The sequence below is a fragment of the Epinephelus fuscoguttatus genome, linkage group LG2 (assembly GCF_011397635.1).
Source record: "Epinephelus fuscoguttatus linkage group LG2, E.fuscoguttatus.final_Chr_v1".
NCBI lineage: Eukaryota > Metazoa > Chordata > Actinopteri > Perciformes > Serranidae > Epinephelus > Epinephelus fuscoguttatus.
This window is the reverse complement of record NC_064753.1, coordinates 17,220,262-17,247,412: the sequence shown is the minus strand read 5'-3', so window position 1 is coordinate 17,247,412 and position 27,151 is coordinate 17,220,262. Positions and strand designations below refer to the sequence as shown.

General features: G+C 43.0%; 1 protein-coding gene across 5 annotated transcripts in view; it reads right to left on the bottom strand.

Moving 5' to 3' along the window:
• zgc:158464 (uncharacterized protein LOC791139 homolog) overlaps positions 1 to 27,151 on the bottom strand; it is a 105,832-nt gene that overhangs the window by 16,548 nt on the left and 62,133 nt on the right. The window contains exons 3-5 of one of the 5 annotated variants that reach the window (XM_049566052.1): positions 14,920 to 15,138; positions 14,007 to 14,105; positions 1,748 to 1,894 (exon numbers count right to left, since the gene is read on the bottom strand). In XM_049566052.1, coding sequence (XP_049422009.1) covers positions 1,748 to 1,894; positions 14,007 to 14,105; positions 14,920 to 15,138 — 465 coding nt within the window. The remainder of the gene's footprint in view (positions 1 to 1,747; positions 1,895 to 14,006; positions 14,106 to 14,919; positions 15,139 to 27,151) is intronic. The other 4 variants (XM_049566061.1, XM_049566057.1, XM_049566068.1 and 1 more) reach the window with 4 other exon arrangements.

Below are 27,151 nucleotides of genomic sequence, written 5' to 3'. Positions count from 1 at the left end.
TTCTGTTACAGAAATCCCAAAATGAAACTCTAATTAGGTTTTCCAAGACAAAGGAATGACCTTCCAAAGTGTCAGCTGGTGGATCTATTTAAAATTAAATCTGGATATCTTTTAATTACACTGTTTTTTTTAGTCTTCTCAGATTAGATGAAGGAGAAGGTAACAGAAATGCTTCAAAGTGTGGATAATTAATTCATGTCAAAAAACAAAAGCGAAAAGCTCTTCATTATACTCGGAGAAAAGCGCCCTCCATTTATATGTAGATGTAATATCTGCCCTGTCAAGCCGCATTTAAATTTTGATAATGAGGTTGGCAGATTTCCCTGAACTGTAATGGATATTGTTTATTCTTGGTCTATATTAGAGTGAGCTACAATAGCCTTCACATACACACACACACACAGACTTTTAGCTCCTTACCCCGGCTGAGCCAATCTGGAGTATGTAAGCAGTCCTGTGTATAAGGGATGACTAATGTCTTGTTGTGTGACTGAGGGTCTGCCTGTACGTCGAGGTCAAGAGAGTGCATTGTAACTGTATTCACAGGGGTCAGGGAGGTCATCGCCCCCCTTCTGTCTACCACAGTGGCCTTTGACCCCAAAGATGCAGAGTGGGGCCATACTGGCTCAGACAGAGAGAGGATCACTTTACAGCTGGACGCCAATCTTAAACCCACTGACATCACAGAGGGAACCAGAACCTTTCCCATGGATTTATGGATATAAATCAACTCCTTGCCCTGTCCTCGCCTATAGCACACAGTGGTGTCCTCTTACATGGTCTCACTCTAAGTCTTCCACTCTGCCAGGGGAAATCCCATTCCTGGCATTAGTTCTGCTACACGTCCCTCTTTTCCCCGGGTAATTACAGCAGTCAAGAGTGTGAGTCTGTGGAAGGGCTTTGAAAATCAACTAATGGCTCCATGGGTTGAAAATACATGATTACTTGTCCATTGTGTTTGATAAGATGGTAAATATGGCGCAACCTGAGGTGAAAGACTCAAGTCAAGAAGTGAAATTGCCTCAAATTAGTTTGATTTTTCAATTCATGTAGGACTGTGGAGAACAGCCGGGCAGAGGGACATCTGGGACGGTTATGAGTATGTTGACAAGAGGAAATGGGGGTCACAGCGAATGGCAATTACGCATGCAGAAGGCAGTTTAGCACAATTAAAACTAATGAGCCTTCAGCCCTAAAAACCTGCACAAGAATTAGTGATTTTCTGCCACATGTAATCCAGATGGAAAAGTGCAGTCATTACTGAGCTACACTACCTAAAGTCACATTGTACAGGGCCTCTAAAAGATGTGAGCTCTCTTAGTAAGTCATCACTGACTGATGAAGTGTAAGCGGACACTTTCACTAAATCATAATTTGCCCTTCTTAACCACTACTAAGATGTAAAGACGATCCAAAAAAGATTACTGGTAATATTCTTTGCAAGATAAATATGTCTTTTGCCATCAGTTATGTACAAAATGCCTGGTTAGTTATTTTTTTAAATTCTTCTCTAAAATTTCAGGCAAAAAATGCTACTGATTTAGTGAGCGCATACACACTTCACCACTCAACTTTTCTTTTATAAAGTGAGATAGACAGACAGACCACATTAAGGGGAGTGGATGGATGGATGGATGGATGGATGGATGGATGGATGGATGGATGAATGGATGGATGAAGCGGCTGATGGAAAGGGGGTTGGGGTTGATGGGGAAAGACGCCGGACAATGTGAACACCAACACCCACCATGGTGGTGCTGGTCACAGCTCGTCTGTCCCGGCGAGGGCTGAGCTGTCTGGGAGGGAGACTCCAGCTCCTCCACCAGGGGAGGGCTGGTGTTGAGCTGCCCGACAGGAGGGGGCCACGGTAGGTCCTTGATCACTTTAATCTCTACTGCAAGTGTCGCCCGAGTCACCAGAGGAGAGATGAAGGGGAGTAGAGGACAGCAACAAGAGGCATAAAAACAACAACGACAAAGGGAGTGAGGAAAGGGGAAGCAATGACAGGAAACAGAGAGGAAAAGGAGAAAAGGAAGAAAGGGTAAGTGGAAATAGATTAGGAAAGAAGATGCCAGCATTGTGGTGAGGAGCTGGTTTATATTGTGATCCAAGAATCAGCAGTAACTGTGGACTAGAAAAGGAAAGGAATGCAACAGGACTGAAAGGAAGTGAAGTTAGTTTTACAGTAAGTAGGGTTGGGTTCTGATAGCAGGTGCCATATAGGATTTCATTCCAGGTTGATTACAATACCTGGATTTCTGAAGAACTATGGTTCATGGTCAAAGGTTAACTAAAAATGTTTTAAGCTGAACTTCAATGGGGATTTGGAGGAACTCAGTAACCTAATTACATAGCAAATTCAGGTTCTTTAAAAATGCTATTAAACCCCAACCCTACCTAAAAAGTTGAGCCCTTTGGCCTCTCTTCCTTGCTCCGTTAGCTTTCACTCAAAAATTCAGATTGGAAATTTGACTCACTAACTTAAGCCTCACTAGAGATACACGGCAATACAATGGCAATAATACTTTACTAAAGAAGAACGCCCATATAATACAATGCGCCTTGAAAATGGAGACCATAAAACTGCCTGGAGCGCAGCTACAGATACTTAGATCAGACCATCAGCATACACTCTGCTGTTACTTTTAGTACAGAGTTTGGAAAAAAAACTCTCCTTAGGCATCTATATTAAGATAAACAACGATGCAGACAATATCCCTCAGTGGAATGTGCCTCGGAGCGATCCATCCTCACAGCGGACACTCCCCGGGCTTTGCCCCTTAAATAATGTATGCCTCATGTCCAGCCAGGGTATTACCAAGGTAAATCGAGCACCCCTGCAAAAACATATCTGTCACTGAGCGAGGGCCACTTGTTAAATAGCTGAGGATATGTTGTAAATGGGATGGAGAGGGGGAGGTTTTTTTGTTCATCTAAAAGAAAGCTAGAGTTAGAGAAATGCAGTCCAGCAACTTTGGAGAGCCAGTGTGTGTTGTTAAGAGTGTTATGTATAATTCTATGACACTTTTTTTTTTTTTTTTTTTTACTTAAATCTTCAAACACAGATCTTCCACTGAGGCAACTCACAGTGCTATTAAGAACATTTTGATGTCACTGTCCATGGTGCTGGAGATGTTACTGCAGTAGATGAAAGTAAGTACAAGGAACTAAAATTAGTGTAATTTCATCAGCCCAGTTGTTACTTATGGTAGACAATGCCCTTCACATCAGTCACAGCTCTTATAAGCTCCCTAAAGGTGCAGAAAAAACAAATAATGCAGGTGTTGCTCCTTGAAGGAGCCCAAAAAGTAACTCCCATTGACAAGCAAAAGCCAACAGACACACAACTACATATAAATACAAGAACAAAATAGGAAAAGATACAGGGCGATAGAGCGTGCCCCCCATGTTGGCTGAGTCCTTGGCAGCGGCCCAGATTCGATTCTGACTGGTGGCCCTTTGCTGCGTGTCATCCCCTCTTTCCCCTCCCCCCCTTTCCTGTCATTCTTCAGCTGCTATATTGAATAACAAAAGTAATAAATGTCCTAAAAGATTCAAATTCAATAAAATACCAAGAAAACTTGAACCAAACTAAACTCCAAACTTCAGACGAAGTAAAGGCCCAAAACACATCTTTTTCCATTACTTTACATTGCCGGTTGATGAATAAGATTGGAATGGGACAACCAAAAAAAGCTTTCAGTACAGTTCTACTTATTATTGGGCTGAGCCATACTGCACTCCATCAGTCATGTCAGTCATGGAGGGGCGGTGATGGCCTTGTTTGACTCAGGAGGATGTGGCCGAAGAGGAGGAGAATAGCAACAGATTGGCAGTAAAGTAAATCAGACAGCAGATAATTAATACAGGACTATGTTCAGGACATACCAATAAGCTATTGGTAATGCTTTTGTCTTGAATGAACTTGGGACTTGTTTCTGTAGTTTTGGCCATCCTTGCATTGGTTATAGTAACACTTACGCCACAATAATTACCCTCAGCAGAAATTTTTAACTTTTAATTGAAGGCTCAAGATTGCTAATAATCAGTATTTACACAGAGTATTACTTGAATGACAGCAATTAGTTAGAGGCACATTCTGAATCAGAGTAACACCCCTCATTTAAAGAGAGTTCACTGAGTGCTACTTCAGCTAAGAGGAAAAGAATGCAGCTTATTCATAACCATTAATGTGTCACTGTGTTGCAGTGGCTGGTGCACAGGCTGCTTTTCAGTGGGAGGATGAGCATAATGGCATGGACTTGTCTGTCTTTCACAGTGCAAGGAATTGCGGTGGCTGTGGTACAGGACATGCTAATGAGAAGCAATATCTGCGGGCTAGATGAAGGGGGAAACTGGAGAATATTCAATCCGACAAGCAATTAAATAGCTGGGCCCACGGTGTCAGGGGGCTAATCTAGAGAAAGGTGGCTGGAAGGAGGAGCCGCTCACCGTCTAACCCGATGGGAGAGAAGCTGGGGTGGTGGACCGGTGGGGCTGGAGGGTGGGGAATAGAGACAGAAGGTCAGAAACTCTGGGAGATAATATAACTTCCACTACTTTGGGGTGAAGTAGGGGACTCTCTTCCTGTGAGATTAAAAGCCTAATACTCATTTCACATTGCAGATTAGCGTGTAATTGTTTGGGGAGCAGAAGGCTGCCTCCACTCTGCAGCCTCAGTGCGAGGACGAGGAGACGATTTGGGCAAGTGTGGCTCGGATTCGCTTGGTTGCACGGCTGAATAATAGCATTTAGCACTGAGAAAATTAAGGCAGGCTGATTCAATAGCCAGGTGTTTTGTTTTGTTTTTTTGTACACTCTGGATGACTGGAATCTCCCTCAGCTTGTAACGCATTTAAAAATACTGCCAGCCCCAAGGCCTTGAGTAATTACTGACTCTAGATGCCAGGTTGCTGCGAGGATGAGAACATCTTTTCACCTTGTAGCATTCTTCACTGACAAATTCACATTCAGGACTGAAGTGACAACAGCAGCACCAGCACAGTGGTGATTTACACATCAAGCCTGAAGGCTCACCACATAAACCTGTTTAGAGCTGTATTGGCTGATGCAGATTTGCACTGGTTATCTGTAAGTGGTACATGTGTGAACAAGTGTTTTAGAGACTGGAGGGGAATATTTGGTAGAAATGTGACTGTCTTTTTGTTTGTTGGTTATTATTTAAAGAATACTTCACCAAAAAATGACCATTTGTATCAATTACTCACAGCACGTTACATTAAATTCTTGAAAAAAACAGTTTTTCTTACACGCCTCCACAATTAATGGAGAATCCAAAAAAAGCTGACATTCTTGATGAACTGAAGTCATTGGGGGCCATGATTAACAACAGCAAAACTATATCAAAACATCTGTTTGCAAACTCTCACACAACTCCTAGCCAAGCCTAATTTATCCAGTATTGCTCAGTACTTCCCAAACACATGCATTTTTGCTGAAACATTACAATATAAAATACTTCCACCTGTGAGTAGTGCACCCTGAGCATGCTTGAGCACAGGTTTGCATATGAGCTCCACATGAGTGTTCTTGCTGACATGTTTTAAATTGTAAATGCACAAGTTTGGGAAGAGTAATTAATACACAAACGGTCAAAGTTGGTAGTTCTGCTAATTGTAAAGCACTTAAAACAAAGCCTGTGTGGCTGAACACAGAAAGTCGCTGTGTCTGAGGGAACATACACATCCAAAGATTGCTACATCTCTGTCATCTCATCTGACTACATTTGGATCAATATGCCACCTCTCATTTGCATAATCCTTGATCAATGTTAGTATACAAGGCCTACTGTTGACATAGGAATAGAGCCTCTGAAATATTCTAGATCGACAAAGGACATGTCATTCAAGTTAATTACACAACAGTGGCCATGGTAGGACTTTGAATAAAAACATTTTGAAACAACATGCATGCCCGTCTTATATCCTGCTTGCTTTGGAAATGTGTGATGTTGGCAGGATGTCTGGACTGGACACCAGGCTGAGCACCATTTCGGGGTTGGGCATCAGTAGGCTGTGCTGTAGAGTGCTGTAAACACTGCAGCTGATTTATTATTTGTTTCACAGCCTGACGCTGACTACACTTCATCAAAAGAACCAGAGACCACTTGAACAATGGACAAGGGTCCCTTTTTTTCCGTGTTTACCCTCCCTTTGTTCTTCTAGGAGCAGATCTATTTTTAAAGCCAGGTATTTGTTTACCCAGGCTTTTCATTAGCCCATGGCACTTCATCACTGTAAACAGTGCAGCACCATAAATCACCAGCTATGCTTGTTTCCACCAACGCCATTTAATTTAGTTCTGCTTAATTTGGTTGGCTAATTGCATGCATATTCAAAACAAGCTGGAAGATTGCGATGTTTATGCTGCACATTATGAGCAGAAGAGCCTGGAAAACAAAAACCAGACACTTCTGAAGACGTGTTTGTTCCATCGGCACCCAAATCATTACAGATAACAACTGTGTAATGCTCCGGAGGAAGTGAAATGCCACCTCATAATTCTCGGCATGCTGTATCCGTCACATTATACGGTCTGGCTCTCTCTCAAAGCAGTTCTGAAAGACGGTGTGTTTGCATTAAAAATGAAAGTGGCAGGGCATTTTCCTGTGCTCTCCAGGAGACAGAAGGAAGAGATGCGTTAGTGATGGCCGGCCAGCAGCTTCCAGGGAAGCTTGCTGGAAGGAGCGCTGCTTCTATACTTTGTGAGGGAGGTTTACAGTGCTGTTGTGTGTGGCCAATGTGTGTGAGTGGAGATAAGACCTGTGGCAGCGCTCAGTGAAAAGAGGGCAAGACACATTTGAGGCTCATGAAAAAGGGCTGTCAGGAAGGTTATCAGCAGGGTGTTGCAGCAGAGGCCAGTGAAGACGAGACAGAGCTGAGAATTGACAGACAGCGTGAGGGAAACCGGATCAGTCAAGCAGAGAGAAACACAACCATGGCACCCACAAAACAGCTGGCTTTTACCCAGGTGCAAATAACCAGCGCGGGACTGTAACTGAATCAATTATTTATTTTAGGACATTAGACTTGAGCCTCAGGTTTCTGGGTCGTTAAGCCCATGAAGATTCATTAAAAAACCATAAAGCTCCCCAAGACCTGAGGGAGCAAGCGACAGCACCTTCTCTTATCTCCTGTGTTTAATGCATGGTACCCCGCTGGCCGGGAGCCAAGTGAAAGGAGTTAGTAGCAGGTAACAGAGGGCAAGGAGATTAAGTGACAACGGCTCTGGATCGCATTCCTGCTGTGATGAGGCTCAGATTTCCGATGGCGGCGTGTCCATGTCTGGGCGTGTGAGTGAGCGTGCCATATGCAGAGTCAAAGCACACGAGCTGAACACTGACAGACATGCGAGCACGCTTTCTTTTGCCCTCACATGCAGGCTTCGTCATATGGTCAAATTCTAATGTGTCTTCTCACTCTTCACCTCCACGCTCATCCATCACCTACTCAGCAGCCAGGAGGAAGGCAGGAAAGAGGCAGTGGCGAGTGTGGGTTCAGTCTGGAGAGCGTGTGGGGGGAACAGCAAGGATGAGTGATTAACCAAACCGCAAGTACACAGCCCCCCAACACCCTAACAAGGCAGGGAATTTACATTCCATTGCATACCTGTCAGGAGATAGCCCAACAGTGAATAATAACGGCAGACCAAATGTTGTGAAGACGCAAGCAAGCATGCAGGCAGCGATAGGGACAGCTGAGGAAAAAGGGCTGCAGCAGGGAGCATTAGTCTGCTCTCCTTCCCCTGTTATTAATGAAGACAAATAGTCTTTTATGCAGATAGCATTATGGTGGGAGGGTGTAGGCAGCACTTGGTACTTATTTAATCCCCCCTACTTTTTCATTTTTACACCCACTCCACGTTTTACTAAGGCTGTGCATCTTTTTTCACTATCGGCTAATACTTTGTTTGTAGACACTTTCATTTCCCACATAATTGTTGGAATATAAACTGTGAAGGTTTTGATGAGCGCAGAAGAGCGCCTCTATAATGCAAACGGTGAGCAGTATCATTAGTCATTGATATTACACAGCCATAAAGTGCTTCAGCAACTATAGAAACATAACCGAGGAAAATTGCTCTCCAGAGCAGCACATGGAGCTATAGTTAAGTTGGCTTTGAAACAGGCATCGGCCCACAGAAGTGCTTGAATCACGCCTGGAATAGTGACCTGAAAATTGCGGACATCTGGGGACATGAGAATATCACCATGATGGAGCTTGGGCAAACAATAGCACTCAGACAATCACAGAGGCTGTAATCAAATCTCAATGAAGTGAAATAAACGGTCCATAAAATTTTGTAAAACATTATGACAATATGTCGTCATCCATCAGAACGATAGGTGGTTTGTGTCATATGTCTATCTTCTCTGATCGTTTGAAAATTAGACCCAGGTTGGAGAAATGTGGAATTTTCTCATAAATACAATTAGCTGTTAATATATTTCTACAATCAGGACTTGTATTGATTTGTTTTTAATATGTGGCATACCCTATACTTCCCTCACATCAAGCTTTTTTCCATAATCTATAGTGACAACTTTTCTGAGAGGAAGGCTGAAAAAAGTTCAGGATATGTACCTCTGATTTAAGAGAACAAAAAAAAATCTAATTACAGGTTCAACTAAAGGAAGTAAAACTCTTAATCAACCTAGAAATCCAATCCCAACCTGGATTCCACTACTTGAGCAAACATGTTCAGATGTCTCAGGCTCTAACTTACAGTAAGCCCATGACCTCATGACTCCGGTCTACGATTTCATGAACCCCAAGTAACCCTGCTTTGAGTAGGTATGCAAGACTATTCCATACTGCCACTATGAGCTATGTGATACCATAGATTTTTAACTTTTTATGGCAGTAGAAAATTGATTGGATCAAAATTCATCAACATCACAGCTGTGAAACAGCTGCTGAGCTTGCCAGTTTGTACCCAACGGTTCACACAAATCAGGGGTGTCAAACTCATTTCAGTTCATTGGCCACGTACAACCCAATATGATCTTAAATGGGATGGAGCAGTTAAACCATTGCATAATAACCTATAGATAACATCACCGACAGATTTTACCCTTTCTTTTAGAGAGAAGAAGTACATTCTGAAAACATCTATCTAAAACAGATGATGAACAGCCTGAGATGAAAACTAAGTGCAATGCCAACAATATGTCAGAGTTTTTCCACATTCAGTCAGTCTACACTGTCAATACATGTACATTTTGTCATACTTTTCCACTCTTGCGTAGTAATGCTGGCATCACAACATCAAACTAAAGTGGAGGTTATTGAGGAATCAAATGATCTGGCAGTGCCTTAATAAGAGGGTGCCACCAATACGGTTTTAAGATACAAGTTGGATACAAATTATTTTGCACTGAAGCTGCTGATTGACAATACTTTGCACAATGGTCATATCTTTAAATCTGACCACAATAAGTATCTATTGCTATTTCAAAGAACTGTATTCTGGTCAGGGTAGACAATCCTCTAAAGCAGATTTTACATTTACTAGTGTTAACCTTATTCCTGACAAAAACTGGCACCTCTAAGCCTTTACAAGAGCATCATTATTTGGTATGTAAAGTCACCCAGTGGGCCAAATTGGACCCATGGCTGGTGTCAAATACATTGTCTGCAGCCATATGTTTGACACCCCTGATATAGATTTGTAAGGTCGGAAACTCCAGGACAAGACCAGCGTAATGTGGCAAAATCTAACAGCGGGCTCAAAGCTGACTCTTAAAATAGTGTTAGGTGGGATGAGACAGGGATGACTTGTAAAGTGGGATTGTCGACAGTCCTGAAGAACTGGCTCAGAAGTGGACTTAAATACTGAAGCAGTGTATAATTTCTTGACACTGGAGGTAAGCTGGTTGCAAAGATCAGAGCCTTGGGTGCAGGCACATATGCTTAAGGCTTGAAAGGTGGGAAACTTTCTCTAAGCCTCTTGAAGTCTGCATCCAAGGCCGGTCTACACTGACACCTGCAAGGAAAAACAAGCCTGTGTTGACAAGGCTTGTCCCAGAGACGTCTTTCTCATCATTCTTCCTTCTTCTGTCTTCCAAATAGTGGGGAATTATTTCTGCCTGAATAAAACATAACACAGAATAAAGACGCGCAATAAATCAAAGAACTTTTTTGGACTGCAGCGTTCGTCTTTGAAAGACAACTTAAAGACTTATCTTGCCAATTCCCAGCCAACACTTTGACATCCAATGGAAATTAAATTAATCATCATCAAAAGAAGGACGCTGTCTGTAAAAGGGGGAGTTGAAAGAGGGATGTGTTAGTAAATAGCGCCCTACACAAACTCTTCTGAGTGCTGCTTGACAGAAAAATAATGAGCGAGAGGAGGAAAGTGATTAAGGATGCAGCATCCCTTATTTAACTAATCACTGGCAGAGGCAGAACACTGTGACTCCTATGAAGACCTCAGTGCCTAGAATACACAGAAGTAAACAGGAAATAGAAATTAAGTGACAAAAAATTTGAGAAAACATAGAAAGATGCCAAAAGAATAGACAGACATATGATGTGTATGTGTATAGGTAAAGTCTAAGCCTCTTCTAAACATGTAATCTATCATATTACTGAGTTTTAAAGCCAAAAATCACATCGCCTTTTTTCATCTGTTTCGAGTAGTGATATTACCTTTAAGCTAGTGCACTCATCACCTGCAGGTTTGCGCTAAATACTCCCTCAAGCCTCTTTTTCTTCTTCCACAAATAAGATTGCCGAGCTTGCTACCATGTAATACCACATTAGAGACTTTACACATACTTAAACATGTTACATACTTAAGAGAAGCTTTGTTCAGCATCTGTCTCTTTCTGCTACATGACTGCTGCTGTCACTGTGGCTAACCTGTCAGCTAGCTAGTACGTAATGTTAAACACAAAAATGACCCTCAAAGAGAGGTATCATTATAATGTTAACATTTACAAACATAGGCCAGCTCAGTTCTGAGTAAAAATGTACCAAAATTTGCACAATGCTATCAGAGAAGAGATTCTGTCATTACATTTAAATCTAACCTGTGTTTGCAGTAGGACGACACAAATACTATTGAAATTGGTGCTACATGACCAGAGAAAACAAAGGAAAAAGGATGTGGTATTTGCTTTTGCTCAAGAGGTAGTAAACCTACAACTACCAGAATGCACTGCGTCACACCTGACCAATAAATGCCCTGGCTGGTGGGTGATGTAATCTGAGCTTGGCCATTTTGATACAGGAAACAATATAGCTGCTGGCTGGTAACACATGATCTAAAATTACAGTTATACAGTAAACTTAAAAATGTTTCTTAAAACATTTTAGCTGAGGAATAGGCAACACAGAAGCAGACTTGGTTTGTATTTGATCAGCACAGCCTAGTTTTACAGTTTTATCTGAGTTTGGGGGGTGGGGGTGGGGGTGGGGGCTCTCGCTTGATCCGCCTCTATACTTTTTGTGTCTATGTTGAGGGGACAATAAAATATAAAGTACAATCTGTGGCTCAAGCTACAGCCTTTAGGCCAGCAAAAATTGAGCTGGGAGATGGTGCTGGTAAGATAGAGGGAGTTTTACCACAGTTCATATACACATACCACCCACATTGTTATGGTACAAAGCTGGTTGGAAATCAGCTATGTATCCCTTTAAACCTCAGACGTACAATAGAATATACATAACAAGAACTCATTAACCTCCCAAAACTGTCTTGACATACCTGTCCCACAAATGCATGTAAGCGTTTGACCACGACTGTATATGAATTGTGATTTAGAATGTTTGTTCCTTTTACCAGATCTCTCACTGAGTCCCACGCATCTTCAAGCACCCACCAACATCTAAACACCACTGGGGATTCATCTCGTTCTCATCCTCTCTACTTCTAATCAATTTTGCTTCATTGAAATGCCATAAATTCAATGCAGTACTCCAAAAGCAAACAGATGGAGAAAAAAAAAGATTAATACAGTGAGGAAAACATGAAAGAAAAAAAAATAAAATATGTCAAAGAAAACACAATATGATCAAATTATTATGAAGAGAATTTTCATTATTTTCATATTGGGTCTTGTTCAGTGAGATTACATTTACACTTCAGTAAAGCTCAATTACTCTTCCAAGTGTAAAAAAAAAAAAACCTAATCACAAACTTGGCAACTTATTTTCCCAACTGTATTCCACAAAGAGCCTTCGGGCCCCGCATATTTTTAATGGATTCTTTCATTCAGCTGTAATTAAAAAAGAAAGGGTTCATTCACTGATGATTTTGTCATCACGTAGAATACCTAGAGCTGACTGAGTAAGGTTTGTGTGCAGAACATTCCCACTTAGGTAAATACAGTATTTCCACGGTTTTTCTAACTGCAGTGTTAATTATTATCTTTCCACAGCACCCTCAGGCTACACTCACACTGCAAGCCTTTGTGCAGTGTGAGTGTAGTCAAATAAGATTTACTGCTCAGATCGGATTTTTTGGTTTGGCTGATCACATTATTTTTTTTTAAATGTGGCCAATATCAGATTCCAGGGTGAACTGGTCACAGTCCTGAACTGACCTGCATGCACAAAAGAACACTAGCAAAGATGTCACACACAGCACGCTGTTGTATGTAAGTAAACATGGAGTTAGTGTTTACAGTTGTATTGATAGGCTGATGCACAGCAGAAATTTTTAATTTTGGCTTTTTGTGTAGTAATGGCTGCTACATCTGTATGGAGGTGTGTGTGGATACAGAGTCAGAGCTAGCGGTGGTGAGATTGTGACGTGAATGACCAATCACCCTGAGAAAGCGCAAAGGAGATGGGCTGTAATGGCTGGTAACATGGCCAAAATCAGAATTGCAAAGATCAGATTCCGTGTTATTTGAGATAGTCATACTATTAAGAAAAAAACAGAATCAAGTCACATATAATAAAAAAAGATCTGGGTCACTTTTCGCCTGTAGTGTGAATGTAGCTTTAGAGGTGGAGGAATCCACATATGCCCCCTTTCCATCAATATTAGCGCATGTACTTTAAAAATAGGTGATAGATTCTTTTCCCATTGCCAGTAGTCCAGAGCAGATGAATATGCAAATTTTTTCCCCTGGTGTGCCACGTTCAGTGGGCCGGAGAACAGGTTAGTAAACAGTAGAAAGCATTACAAACGCCAGGGAAAATGTTACAGTGGTTACGACTTTTTTATATTTCTTAAGCAACTTATTGAGTCCCTCTCTCAAACTCAGTGCCGACTAAATTTTGAACGATGTTCGACTGCTGCTTCGGAGACAGACGGTATTTTGTGATGGCCAGTCACTGCATCACTCTAGCAAAGGGACTAAAATACATTCCATCTCTGCTGATCAGAGCAGATCGGAGCTGAAGCCAATAACTACTTCTGACCTGGAAGTAATACAGATTGTAAGCTTTCCTATAAAGTACAAAAGCCAGTTGTTAGCGGGTGTTAGTGAGTTTTTTATCCAGTGGGAAGGAGCTATAGATTCACTCACTTGCTGCACCCATCATCTTCTGAGCACCAGGAGTGTTCCTGCACTTGTTGCACTCGTGTAAAGGCTGATTTGAAAAGTATCTCTACAGTGGCTGTGCCTTTTTTAGTCCACATCCAGCACCAGGCAATCACACTAGTAACATCCTGATAATGTCATTCTAATCAAGAACATTTTCAAAGCAAGCCAATTTACATTTGAAGTGGGTGACCTTTTGTCAGGATACAGCACTGGTAGATTTGATTTTGAGAATCTAGGTCTCACGCAACCATTTTTGCAGTGTTAACCAAATCTTACACTCGCTAATAACCTGCAAAACATGCTTACAGTATGACATCAACTCTTAAGGATATTTTTAACCTGTGTGCTGAGGATTTAAGTAAGAAATAAATCCCAAACCTGCAAGATTCAGTGCAACGCAAGAGGTTCAGGCATCAAAGTATAAAGGCTAGGATGAATATACAGACAGATAAGAGACACTCCCCAGCCCCATCTCAATTGGTACCTGTGAGGGATTTAGGGGTGCAGTCCTTTCCTCCGTGGGGACCTGATCCAGTGCCACTTACAGAACCCTCGTAGCTAATGCAGTCATAACAAAGCAGAGCTGTTCAAGGATGAAAAAGAAAAAATATAAAGAGAAAAGGGGCGATGAAAAATAGAGTCATGGGTTGCTGATTTTCTTTCAAAATATCACTTAAAAGGCTTGGCATTTTTTTTTGTCTTAAATTTGGGGTGCATTATCTAAATTCCAAAGCCGTATTCTTTCCAGGAACAGCCCTGTTTGATGTTATGGCTGTGTTAGCCATGCTGAAGCTCTCAAACCACAGCGACTACCTGCACCTACATGCACCTGCAAAACCATTCATGCCCCTCTGAGTAGCATAGGTATCATCTTAGCTTAAACAGGCAGCAGTTGGATCAAAACAGCAAACAGTAGACTGGACACCTGCAAGTGAACTTAGCGGGTGCTTTAACAGAGGAGGAAAAAAAAAGAAGTGTTAACAGGGTTCAAAGCAGCAGCAGGAGCACAAGCCTCACAACCTGACAGAAGCCAAAATCAGATATGTTAGAGCTAGAAGAACAGACACCTGGGTTAGTTAGGGAGAAGATAAACAGTTTCAGATTGCGTTGTGTTAAAAGCTTGAAATTTAAATAAGGCAACCGTTAAAGAAATGCAGTCATTTGTTAACTGGATTCGTTTACATGGTCTAATTCAGTGTTTAAGCTTTTGACATCAAGACTAACAGTATGTAAAAGAAGAGCTAAAAGCCTTTGCATTTGGATGAGGAAAGCTTGTTTTCTGTCTGTTACAACAACACTTGTACTTTGTCTACAAAGGTCCTTTTATTCTATGAAGTATGATACTGACATGTTTTAGCTACTTGTGTCATGTATTATGTTGGTGGCTACTGTCGTACCTGCAAAGGCTTTGGAAATCCTCTCTTTCTTCCACTCCCAGGGCTGGTCATACTCCTCAGGGGGTCGCTCATCATCTTGCGGCAGTCGGCTTTCTCTGGGGCAGCGCAAGCGCTCAGGGTCCGAGTCGCCGCCATTCTCGGCTGGCTCATACGGCGTGTCGTACAGGGGCAGCTGCCTCGCCGGTCCTTCCTTAGGTCCTCGCCCACCGGATCGTATTTCTACAAACGAGGAGAAAGACTGGTCGTTAATGCTGGGGTTCTGTAATAAAACTTTATAGGTGAAAACGGCTCCGTGGGGCGGAACACCGTCAGCATATGAGAAATGAGGATTTATGAGAGCACATGCACTTACAAAACACTAAGGCAACACATTTTGTGAGGCCTTGCACATTTCTTGTATAGCATGTGATGAATGTGTGGTGATATTTCAACAGATTTGAGTGGGAGACAAGATTCGCCTCATATTCACAGTTTCAGCTACTTGCATCCTTGTTGTTATATTGCTGAATTCACAGCCAATGACAGTTTGCAGGCTAAAGGGCACTAATAGCATTGCCTATCAGGCTAAAGAGTTTATTTACTTCGCTGTACTTTAAAATGAGAAAGCAACTGCAAGCCAAACAACCCTGTCAGCTGTTATGGCTGGTGATGAGAAAATTCTGGACATTGTAGAATAATCAGATAATAGGCAACCTACTAAATTGCTAAAGTTCTTGTGCTGAGTAAACATTGTCCAAAGAAGTTGTGCAGAAGTTGCCCAGTGTTGCACTGCCTCACTGAAAAAGTTAACATGACCTCTGACCTCAAATTTCTATCGTTTGAAGTAGCTTGATGCATTGCTGTCAAATTGTAGCCATCCTGAGCACACTAACAACAGTAAGTGAGGCACTGCAAGACTTATTTATGACATAAGATGGCAACAGAATGGGTGCTGAGTTCACAGGCCTCTCAGTAACGTTTGAGTATGCCAAGAATCTCTCACTCTTTTTTATCTCGAGTATAAATCCACCTCCAGCGATGGTCAGGGTGAAATAATCTGCATGTTGATAGGATGTGTGATTGGCACAGTAGGGGCCTCTTAGATGTAGCGACAGTTTGCTGTTGCTGAACTGATGACAGAAGTGGGAAGCAGAAGAGTGTTGAAATAGAGAAGAGTGGTAAAGAGGGGGGCCTGGGGGGCTGAGCACCTGCGAAAGCACACCATGTAAACTCTGGCAAAATCACACAACAGTTCTGAGCAGCCTTGCCCCGGGCTGCACATGCCTGCTCTGTCAGAACAGAAGTGAAGAGAAGGCATCAATTTCCTTTCTTAACTTGTTCCTTCTATGACCCCCACTTCGCCCCCCACCAAAAACACTACGAACACTGTGCTCATATTTAATGTCTCTTTCAAACCAGTAGCCTGTGAATGCACATTTATCCCTGCAATCTTTATAGTATTATTAAAATATTATTAATATTCTCACATACAGCCCCACACACCCACAGATTTCCTCTTAACTTTGTTAATATTCTGGCTTGTGATCTATGGTACACCACAAAGTGAATTCACAAAAGCTTTTGCAGCTGCTAAACTGGCACAAATAAGACAAAAAAGAAACTGTGTAATTCCCAAAGCACTTGCAAAGAGTGAAATGCACCCCTAACTGTGCTGCCAAGCAAATAGCGTCTTGGTGCGTCTGTGCTATTTGCGTGTATTTAAATCAGGTAATGTGCATATATTTGGTACCAATTTGCCCCCTTTCTGTGCAAATGAGCCTCAATGCAAAACTGTCCAATTCACAAAGATTAGTGTTAATAGCCACATGCAGTTACAGTGAAATTATTAGAGTCTTCAGAGAGTTGGTGCTAACTGTAGCGCATTTATACGGGGTGTTACACCTAGACTTTCCAGTAATCTTAATAGCACTGACAGACTGGGATATATAATCCTAAACACAGTTTCTCTGTCATGTTTAAATTCCTTGCCTGAAGTTTTGAGGAATGCCTCTGCACCTTGTTGGTCAGGACCTGTAGCTGCAATCTGAAAATATTATTTTTCTTTCTTTCTACCAAGGCAACATTTATAATTTGTCATACGGATAACTGCTATCAGATGCCAAAAAAGGGCAAACTTTGTGGGCATGTTTGTGCTGTAATATCATTAGGGCAGTATCATTTGTGAGTTGAACCTTTAGATGGGGGAAGACAGCAGTTGTAAGAGATGCACAGTTCATAGTTCTATCAGTGGCCGCAATCCATTCTTTGTGATTTCACCCCTGAGTATCATTATGCTTTGTATTTATTAAAATCTGTTTTTTTCCTTCTAAACGATGTGTGCAAAGTAACTAAACTCTACGTCTAAAAACCCACTAGTATTCCTACAGGCTACAATTTTTATTACAACCAAACATAACACTAAAGTGTTTGGAAAAACAAACAATATACTGGTGACTTTGGCATTCTCAGCGCCTCAGCAGTGGTGGGGCTAAAATGTTTTACCCTGAGGGTGCTGTTAGAAAAAGGGCCTTCCTCCTGGCAATCTGTGCAATTGTTGTCGAAATGTCATACTCTGGACTAAAGTGTTGTTTGGGCTGACATATCAACAGACCAGCTGACTGACCACCAACCAGCATATTAAACCCTGTCAAATCCCAAAAGATGGACATTTTTTACATGTCTTTACAAACCTGAGGTGGAGATAGGAGAGTGCCTGCCCTCTACAGCACAAAAAAAAGATAGCTTCTCAACAGCTTGAAGTACAACCTCTCAGCAGCGTGTGCCACTCAACCAAAGATGGAGTGCGGCAGAGGACTCGCAGTGCCAGAAAAGAAATTGTTGGACCAAAAGAGCTGCTAGTCTCTAAATGGGGTGGAGATTCATGGTGATTAGGTAAAAACAAATCAGGGCAAAATGGCCTTTACTACGTGCAATTTTCACACAATGCAGAAACAGACCGACATGTTTTGAACCTTGGTATAGCTCCTCAGTGCGTGCACCAGTAAACACTTCCTGCAACATTTCCACATCTCGTCTGTTGTTGGATTTTTAAGTGTCCATACCTTCTTCTGTATATATATAAAGTCATGAATAAGACAGACACTGCCTTGAAGGATGCCTGGTCGCGGTATGAGATATTTAATCTCATACAGCGGCCAAGCTTATCTCAAACATTTCAAAGACGCTGTGAAAATCGCATTTCTGAGAAATATAATGTAAAGCAGCACAGCTTTTAAAAACCATTTTAACATTTCAAACTGTTGCCTGATATGACTTTCTGCATATAAATTTTGCATGTAAGGTTTAGAATCATGAACCTAGTGTGCACATATTCATGTTTTTGTTTTTGCATTCATGCTGTAAATCTTCCTAACATCACCTGACCTAAACTAGGATGCATGCATGCAAACCCTTTTATTCTTCATGTAAGAAGGTGAAACAGACCTGACTCTTAATGAAGCATCGTGCCCTTGAGAACTCTCCTCTTCTCCCTTTTGCTCTCCCCTCCTCCTCCTCTGCCTCCCCTCTCCAATCTCCCTCTACTCATATGAAGTTGTTAGCAGCCTGCACCCTTCCTCCTGGGCCACATGAAGCTGTTAGTGGCCAGCACCACCATAGAGTAATGCGATGTGAAGAGAATGAAATATTATGCCATACTACTGCATAATTGCCTCTTAGCCCAAGGGAGCTCTTGCGGAAAAATGAGCAATGCGTTGAGCCTAATGGAGCTACCCGCCGGTGGTGGTGGGAGCGGAGGGGTGGAGTGAGGTGAGGCTGCCAGGTCCCGTATCTCAGCGTAATCCCACATTAGGCAAACTCGCACTCTTTGATCTAGCAGTTAAAAGACTTGGTATTACGAGATCCTGGCATGATTAGGTCCTACCTCCCCTGCAGAAGTACAAATAGCTCTGAAAGAGGGTGAAAAAGGCAAAATGAGGCTGCCAGAGGAGGTAAAAATGAGAGTGGGATGGGAGGACAGTGTTACTGGTGGGGTGGAGAGTAAATCTTGTGGGAAGAACCCTTTAATTGGAGGCACGCTGCCTTCGATAAACTGCTGCAGTGGATTGAGACTCCCTGCTTGCTCCCAGGAATGAGGCCTTGTGTGGGCAGATAGGAGCCCTGTTGACCGTCTTCCCCACTGTCTTTCATAACTTCTTTCTTCCTTTCAGCCTCCCTTCTTTCCTTGTTTCCTTTAATCCTTCACTCTTTTCTTTCTCTCTGTCAGCTCCTGTTGAGGCATGCTTAGTAAGCTGGGTGGGGACACATCTGTCTAGGCAAATTACAGTGATTGGCATGACAGTGGGGTTGCATGTTGCAACACAGCTGCAATCTATCTTCTGTCCTTGACCTCTCTGCTCTGTTTAGGGTCAGAGGTCAGCCACCACACCCTCCCTTGATGTACCCTGTACCTCCCCCTCCCCGGATGTCAGAGTTCCTGTCCAGATGCTGCACTTCCTGTCCTCGGCTTTTTGCTCCTCACTAACCCCTACATTCATGCCCCCGAAAAGTTTGCAATATTTGATTTATTTTACCAGTACTTTATAAGATAAGGAAAAGGAGAAATTTCAAGATCATTTGTGCAATTGGAGAGGAATGAGTTGCTGCTCCAAAGTTTTGAGTGCTACAAGTATTTTAAGAAACAATTAAACATCTAGAAAGTGTGCCACACTCAACAGGGTTTCAGCAGTCATGTAGTGGCAGCAGCAGCACTGACCACAACCATCTGTTTAGTGCCACTAAAAACGTAGAGCAGAGCATACTGCTGAGAACCAAACAGCTGCATTCAAGCTATGAACCATTTTTCCCTAATGAGAAAAGACACGGCTACTGACTCAGCTGTAAAAAGTACCAGTCAGTTGAATGTAGGTTCCCACATGCGAGATAAAAATCAGAAACAGTGAGGAGAAGCGCTCAGCTTTCAAACAAGTACCAGATCCAGTCTTTGTTATCATTTTCTTCTTTGGTTCATGAACTAGAGAGATTAATCCTATGGGAGAGGGAACGTGTTCCTTGCGATGAATTCAGGGAGGCTGCTGTTCCACATACTACAATAGGAGCCCTCTGGGCATATTATCATGGCAGTGCATGGGCAGGCAGAGAGCTCTGGATTAAATCAAAAAACATTAACTGCAACCAACCTGGCAGCCACATCCTGCTGCACAAAAAGGACTGACCGAGACGTCTAGCCCTCATCATCCAGACCACTCTCATCTTACTTGCCCTACTCCATTATTGCCAACCAGTAAAAGTGATTGCATTTGCAAGAAAGCAGCAAACAACTGCATAACTGTGCTTGTATTGCAGGGTTAAAGCTTCAGATATGTAAAGCAAAAACACATTTATCTGCCTCTCTGGTTGACTGCCACCCACCCACTCCTACTGAGCCAGAGAGAATTCACTGCTGTGAAGCGCTCACAGAGGCACAGTGAATATCTGGATTTGATTGAGGGGATCTCTTGTGCACTAGTGAAGGATTAAATGCGATTGACTTTACACCCCAGGAAAACAATGGCCAGAAAATATCCAGGCTTCCAGGATTTGCTCTGCCTGCTCCCTGAGCTAAGTCACTCTGAATGAAATCTTGAACCTGTGTAGCTATTGTCATTTTCAGAGAGTTCAGTTATCAACATGGTGGATCTCTGTGGAGTGCATCCATCTGAAGAGTAGGGCAAAATATCCATGAGGGAAATGGGTAACTGAGCATACATTATAGTAAAATACTCTGCACAGTCGTGTGTTATAGTCAAGACAACCTAGAGCGAGACCAAGTCATGATCAAGACCACAGTGTATTGAGACAGAGACAAGAACAAGTCTTTAAGGGGCTGAGACCAAGTCAAGATCAACACCAGACCAGTGCGAGTGGGTGAGGGATGGAGAAATTTCTGAATAGTTTTGGTACAGAGGCAGATTGCTACATGAGCAAACTAGTTTTGATAGTGTTACTTGCACTTAGTTTACCTTTCTTTATGCCTACTTTCCTTGACAGCCGACTGGGACGATTCTGTGTGGAGTTTGCATGTTCCTCCCACAGTCCAAACGCATACAGGTCAGGTAAACTGGTGACTCTAAATTGCCTGTAGGTGTGAATGTGAACGTGAATCATTGTCTGTCTCTATGTATTAGCCCTGGGATAGTCTGGCAACCTGTCCAGGGTGTACCCCACCTCTTGGAGCCTATCCCAGCTGACGAGAGGCGAGAGACGGTACACCCTGGACAGGCTGCCAGACTATCACAGGGCTGACACATAGAGACAAACAACCATTCACACTCATATTCACACCTACGGCCAATTTAGAGTCACCAATTAACCTGCATGCCTTTGGATTGCAGGAGGGAGCCGGAGTACCCGGAGAAAACCCACACTGACACGGGGGGAAACACTCTTACTGTGAGGCAACAATGCTATCCACTGCACCACCATGCCTCCTAACAAATAAATCAGACATTTGAAATGATACAGCTTCAGAGCATGTAAATGAAAAATGTACAAATTATGGAACATATCTATTTAGACTATAAATATTATGTATGTACATAGCATCAACAGAGAGGCTGAGGGAGGGATGGAGTAAGACACTTTGTCTGCACTATTTAGTATTGTATATGAAATATCAGTGTTGTCATTTCTGTCATCTGCATCCGGGGGGCTGTCTCAGTGTCACACGAGACACTAGACTACAACTACCATGAACAACAGTGGCGCACTTTAAATCACCTCACACACAAACTAGCAAACAAATGCTCATCTGGCACACTTACGCAGCTCTGTCTCCACACATGCAGCGCAGCACTGGATTGCACTGACTTAGCATAGCACGTGCAACATGTAGACCAATGCTGCACTGTAGACTAAGCAACAGACAGAATAAACAGAGTAGCAGCTCTGTGTCTCTCTTAGTGTTGCTGGAGAACTTCTGAGTGAATGGGGCGGAGCTGTGCGGAGTGTGAGAGAGGGGGGATGCACACTGGCATGGCTTTTCGGAAGAATGGTGTTATGTAATGTTACTTGACCCTATATAAATATAAGCAGTATTGTCTAAATCTGTATCTTGCTTGAAAATATATCCACATATTGCACATAGTCATATCGCTCAGCCCTGCGGTTACAGACCAAGACTGATCTAGAACACTACAGTACTGCTGCAGAGTTCAATGTTTTAAAACAGATAAATGACGAAGCAGATGCTTTCTGATTAACACACATTAATTACTTCACTCGTGCCTTGATGCTGAGCTGCTCATGAATGCTAATGCTAAAATGTATTTTAACCAACGTAGCCATCTGTGACGCTGGCCCAGCCGAGCTTGTTCCCTGACAAAGGCACACGTTTGAAAAGGCCACAAGGTTGAGTAACAAAACTGCTGCAGCAGGCTCATATGTAGCAGTGAGACTTTTCTGCACCTCTGATTTCATTCTGTCTGATTGCCCAGGTCTGTGAAGAGCGAACAGGGTCGATCTTGTTGCAGCAGTCAGAGGTTTAAGCTATATCAGGGGCCACCCACAGGTATTGTGTGTCAGTCAGAGAACTAGCTGACAAGTGAAGGTGTTTGCTCCTTGACCCGTGGCGGCCTGCTGTTGAGTGTCATTTCGCTCAGTGAGTGGAGCTGAGAGGAGGCTCTCGCCGCCGACTGTTCCCCAAAGACCTCTGAGAGAATAGAAACGATAAGCACAGACAAAACAATGCTGTCAGCTTTGTGCTCAGACCTCGCCCCAATTTTAATTTCATTTTTGTCTCTCATAATGTTTAGAAGGAACAAAAGCAGCAGACAAAAGGAATAAATTAGTATGTGTGCTTCTGTTGTACATCCTTTTTTTTTACAGCCTGCACAATTTCAGCATTCCTTATTTGATTTGATTTTTAGAAACAATTTGTAAAGTGTCTGCAATCAATAAGCTTTGATTTGTTACAGTCATGCTCCTGTCTGTCTGTGAATATGACAGGTTTGTCCATCTACAAGGGCGTCTGTGTGTGTGTGTGTGTGTGTGTGTGTGTGTGTGTGTGTGCATCTTTGCTTGTGTGTCTGTTTGCTGCTGCGTCTCCATCAGCCTCCTGCAGACAGAACAAAAGCAGCAGTGCTGTTTGTTCTCTCCGTCTCCTTCTTCCTTCTGGCTCACACTGTGCCAAGCTTGTGGTGGGTACACTCCGAGGCCTCTGCCTGCCTGTCACACATATACTTTTGGGAAGCCTGGAAGCCAAAACTCAGACAGTCTATTCATGCTTGGCCCAAAGAGGAGAGTATTTTGGGTCTTGCCACACTATTTTTGGTTTGTGTCTTCTTAAAAATGCCTTTCCGTTTCAGCGGGAAGCCATACTTCTTGACAGACAAATGACACATAGTGAAAGACGCTTGTCGGCAGACCCACAGTTCGCCTTTGTGAATTAATGTTAGGAAATCTATCTAGACGGTATATCAAACAGTGTGTCCATTTGTTCATTAACATAAGAAAAAGAGTTAAGGATTGTGCAGCCAGTCACATGTAATATCCAAGCGAAGACATGCCTGTGTGGGTGTGTGCGCTTGTGTGTGAGTAAATTTGCTGTTCCCCCAGATGGCCTGAGGGAACAGAAGCTGAAGAGTGTCTTCCACAACACGCTGACATGTATATGGATTCATTCCCTTACTGGAGCAAGAGAGTAAGCCTAAAGAGACGACATAAACAAAGCAGAAAACAAGAGGGAGGCGGGTGATGACGGAAGTAAGCCAGACAAAGTAACAGAGACACAGAGAGAGAGAGAGGGAAAGGAAGTGATGGGCGCGTCAGAGGGAGACTGTGGGGATGTATGAAAAAGAGAGAGAGACAAAGAGCGACAGCGGGTGAATGGAAAAAGGGAGGGGAAAAATTGGAAATTAGAGACAGGCAGGTGATGCAAGTTTGTCACAGAGGGAGAAATAAACAAAGAGACTGCGACAGGAAGTCGAGGAGAGTGATGGGAACAGAGAGTGGGAGATACAGGCACAAGGAGAGAGTGGCAAGAATAATAAATATGCACAGCAGTGGAGGGCTCTCCATATCCAGCAGATAATGAACACACATCACTTGAAAGCTCAGTACTGATGAAAATAACTGTTAGGTGACTTATGAGGTGCAGTACTATCAGACCACTGCTTCTATGTGCGGTAAACTTTATTACATTAGAAAGAGTTTTCCAAATCATTTTCATATGGCAACACGTCAACATATTGTCTTCTCGGTTCTCGATGCAATCACTGTTGCTCATGCCTCTGGCTGTCTGTCAGAGGAAAACCATACTAAACTCATATACACATCAGTCCCACTTAAGACTGTATGTAAATACAGTGGTGCATTGAGGGAAATGCTCAGATTAGCACATTAAAAAAGACATCAATGATGAATTTAGCATGTCAATGCTTAGCTGGTATGATGTTTAGGATCTTAGTTTAGCATGTTAGCATGCTGACATTCACCAAATAACAAATGGGGGAGTCATTCTTTGTGCAGGTTTTTGGATATAAACCAGTGATTGTTAATAAATATAGATAAATACAGACAGCATGAAAGCTCTTTAAAAGTGAAGCTTAAACATCATAGCCCCCTGGTGGCTGGCTGCAGTATAGGTCATAAACCCCGTCCCCTCCATGTTAGCAGATGGGACACAGGCTGAACTAAAAATGTAAAGAAGAATTTGAAAGAATGTCAAACAAATAGTTCAGCGGTGTTCATTATGTCATGTTTCGGCAGAAACTTCCTCCTTCCTCAGGTGACACTTCTGAGGAAGTAGGAAGTTTCCGCCGGAACATGTCAAGAAGCCTAAAAAGGTATGTAACACCTTAATACATGTCTGAGATAGAGGAACAACTGTGATTATGTCAAACAAATGTTTCACAAAGAGAGATTCTATCATTTTAAGTAGTTCTCATCACACGTTTTTTCAAGTGTTCATTTTTGTGATACGTTTAATGCTGTAAAAAGGGGTGTGTTTCATCATGACTGACAGCTGTGTGTGCCAATCAGTGTGCCCTGAATCAGTGGTGTTGCTCGCTATTGGGTCAGATGGTTGTACCACTACTGCGCAGACTCCAAAAGACATCACGAGTGCAAAATGGCAGCATCAGGGATATTTTAGCTTCATTTTTGCACAGTAGGAAGAAGTGGAGGTGCATTGTACATCTACACAGGCTCTGATACAAACCAACATATTGGACATATAGGGCGTTTGACCTGAAGCTGCCACTAGAAGAAAGGCCAGGGGATAAAAGTTTTTCAACTCAGGCTCTTGAGACCCTGAGTGTCTCTAAGTTGTCAAGATATTTCATACATGTCAACCAAGGGATCATCCCACCGACAAACTGACATTGCCATCCCTAGAGCCATGCCACTAGCGTGGCTAAAAACAGAAACTGAATTCAATCTTTCAGAAACAGCATGAGGTCAAGTCCTAAAGACAGATGAGCTTGAGATGGAATTGAGTTTCCTGTTGTCATTGAGAGGATTGCTAATTAACAAAGTCAGGCACCCAGTAATGAGTAATTAACTGGATTTGCTGTTTAACATGGGATGTGACTCCGTTGAAGGACTCCCTGTGATTTGATGCTGCCTCGCTGCGTATCACTGGCAATGCCTCACCTATGTAAATGCCTTTCCACTGCAGGGCCACTGCATGGACGGCGGCATTGATCCTATGCGGGGCACAACTGCAATTACAGCTCGTTAGGACTGAGGTGAAAGCTCATTAATAGGAGATGAATGGGGACAGCAGCTTGGAAAGGTGCCCGTCTACCTACATGAATCACAGAATAGCCCTCACAGCTAACTCACGCAGCTCCGCAGTGAACAAACAAAAAGACGAGCAGTAGATCAGCATAATGACAAGGCGACACAAGTACAGATGCGATTAGTCATTCGCCGGTGCTGTCGATTGCACTGCAGTAATAGAAATTCCATTTGGACGACGGTCAAACACACAGAAGCTGGAATCTTTTCTCGACATGCCGCGAGGACGACTTCATGTGAGGCGGTGACAGGCTGCTTGGCTGACGCTGTTGGATGCAGAGGGTCCCAGAGCCTTGTGGGAGTGGAGCTATTTTTCTGCAGGCTGCTGTTCTAGCTGTGCTCTGTGGCTATTGTTCCTGAGCTCAGATAAGACTGGCGGTGGATTAGAGGAGAGTGCACCCAGAGTTCAGGCTGTGTATGGCTGCAAGGAGAAGAAGACAGCATAGGAATGGGATTGGTTCTGGGAAGGGAACTGGGAAGAGGAGAGGAGATAAACAGAGGAGGAGAGAAAGGAAAGGAAAGAGCCGTGCCAGTGAGTGCCTCTTGTCATGATGCCTAATCTCCCTGTGTGGTCTCAGAGGAGGGAGACAAGGGAGTCTGATGACACGTGGACGTGGCTATGATGAATAGTCACTTCATGCCCCCACCCCATCTGGGGCAATAGCCCATTAAAGGTGATAGGCTTCCGGCAAAGTCCCACTTGCACCCCCACCATTTTGCTGCTTCAACCTTCAACTGGCTCACATTCCCTCCGGGTATGTCAAGACAAGACGGCTCATCTACTCTTCTCTGTGGGAAAGAGAAGAGAATTGAGAAAGAGATGACACTGTGCCTATTTGTGGCACAAGTGGAGCACTGTAGCGAAAGCTTTGGTATTGTACAGACATGGGTCAGACAGAGGTCATGTATCTATAAGCTCAAAGCAACCACAGACATTTGCTTGTTAGCTTTGAGAATGCCTGAGGAAGCAGTGTGTTGGTGTCTTGGTTAATAATTATAGTGCGACACTGTCAGTCGCTCCTGCTGGGAATTGAATTTGGGATCTTTCAGTACAAGCACAACATCTTCTGGTGCTTGGATCTCCAACAACTTTCCTCAACAGCCATCTGCAATGCTCAGACTCTAACAAAGCCACCACACAGCTGTACACTAAAATAGACGCCTTGCTGCGAGTAGGAAGAATCTCATACTTTTAAGTCTATCCCCCTTTTTTTCCCGCCGTTCTTCCTTATTGTGTGATAATCCGATAATCTCTCCCTGCAGCACAACAATGCAGACAGAAGCCGCAGCCGAGAAATCTGTGGGAAATTAAGTTCTATCACCTCCACGCTGAGCAGAGCTGACAGTCACTGCGCTCTCCTTGGGCTGTCTCTCATTAGCGGAGATGGATGCATGCTGAAACGCTGACATATTTTACTCACAAACTGGGTTACAAACGGAGGACTGCAGCAAATCGCTTCTTGTGGCAACATTACACTATGTGAACTGTGTATGACCTCACTTTTACTATTTGTAG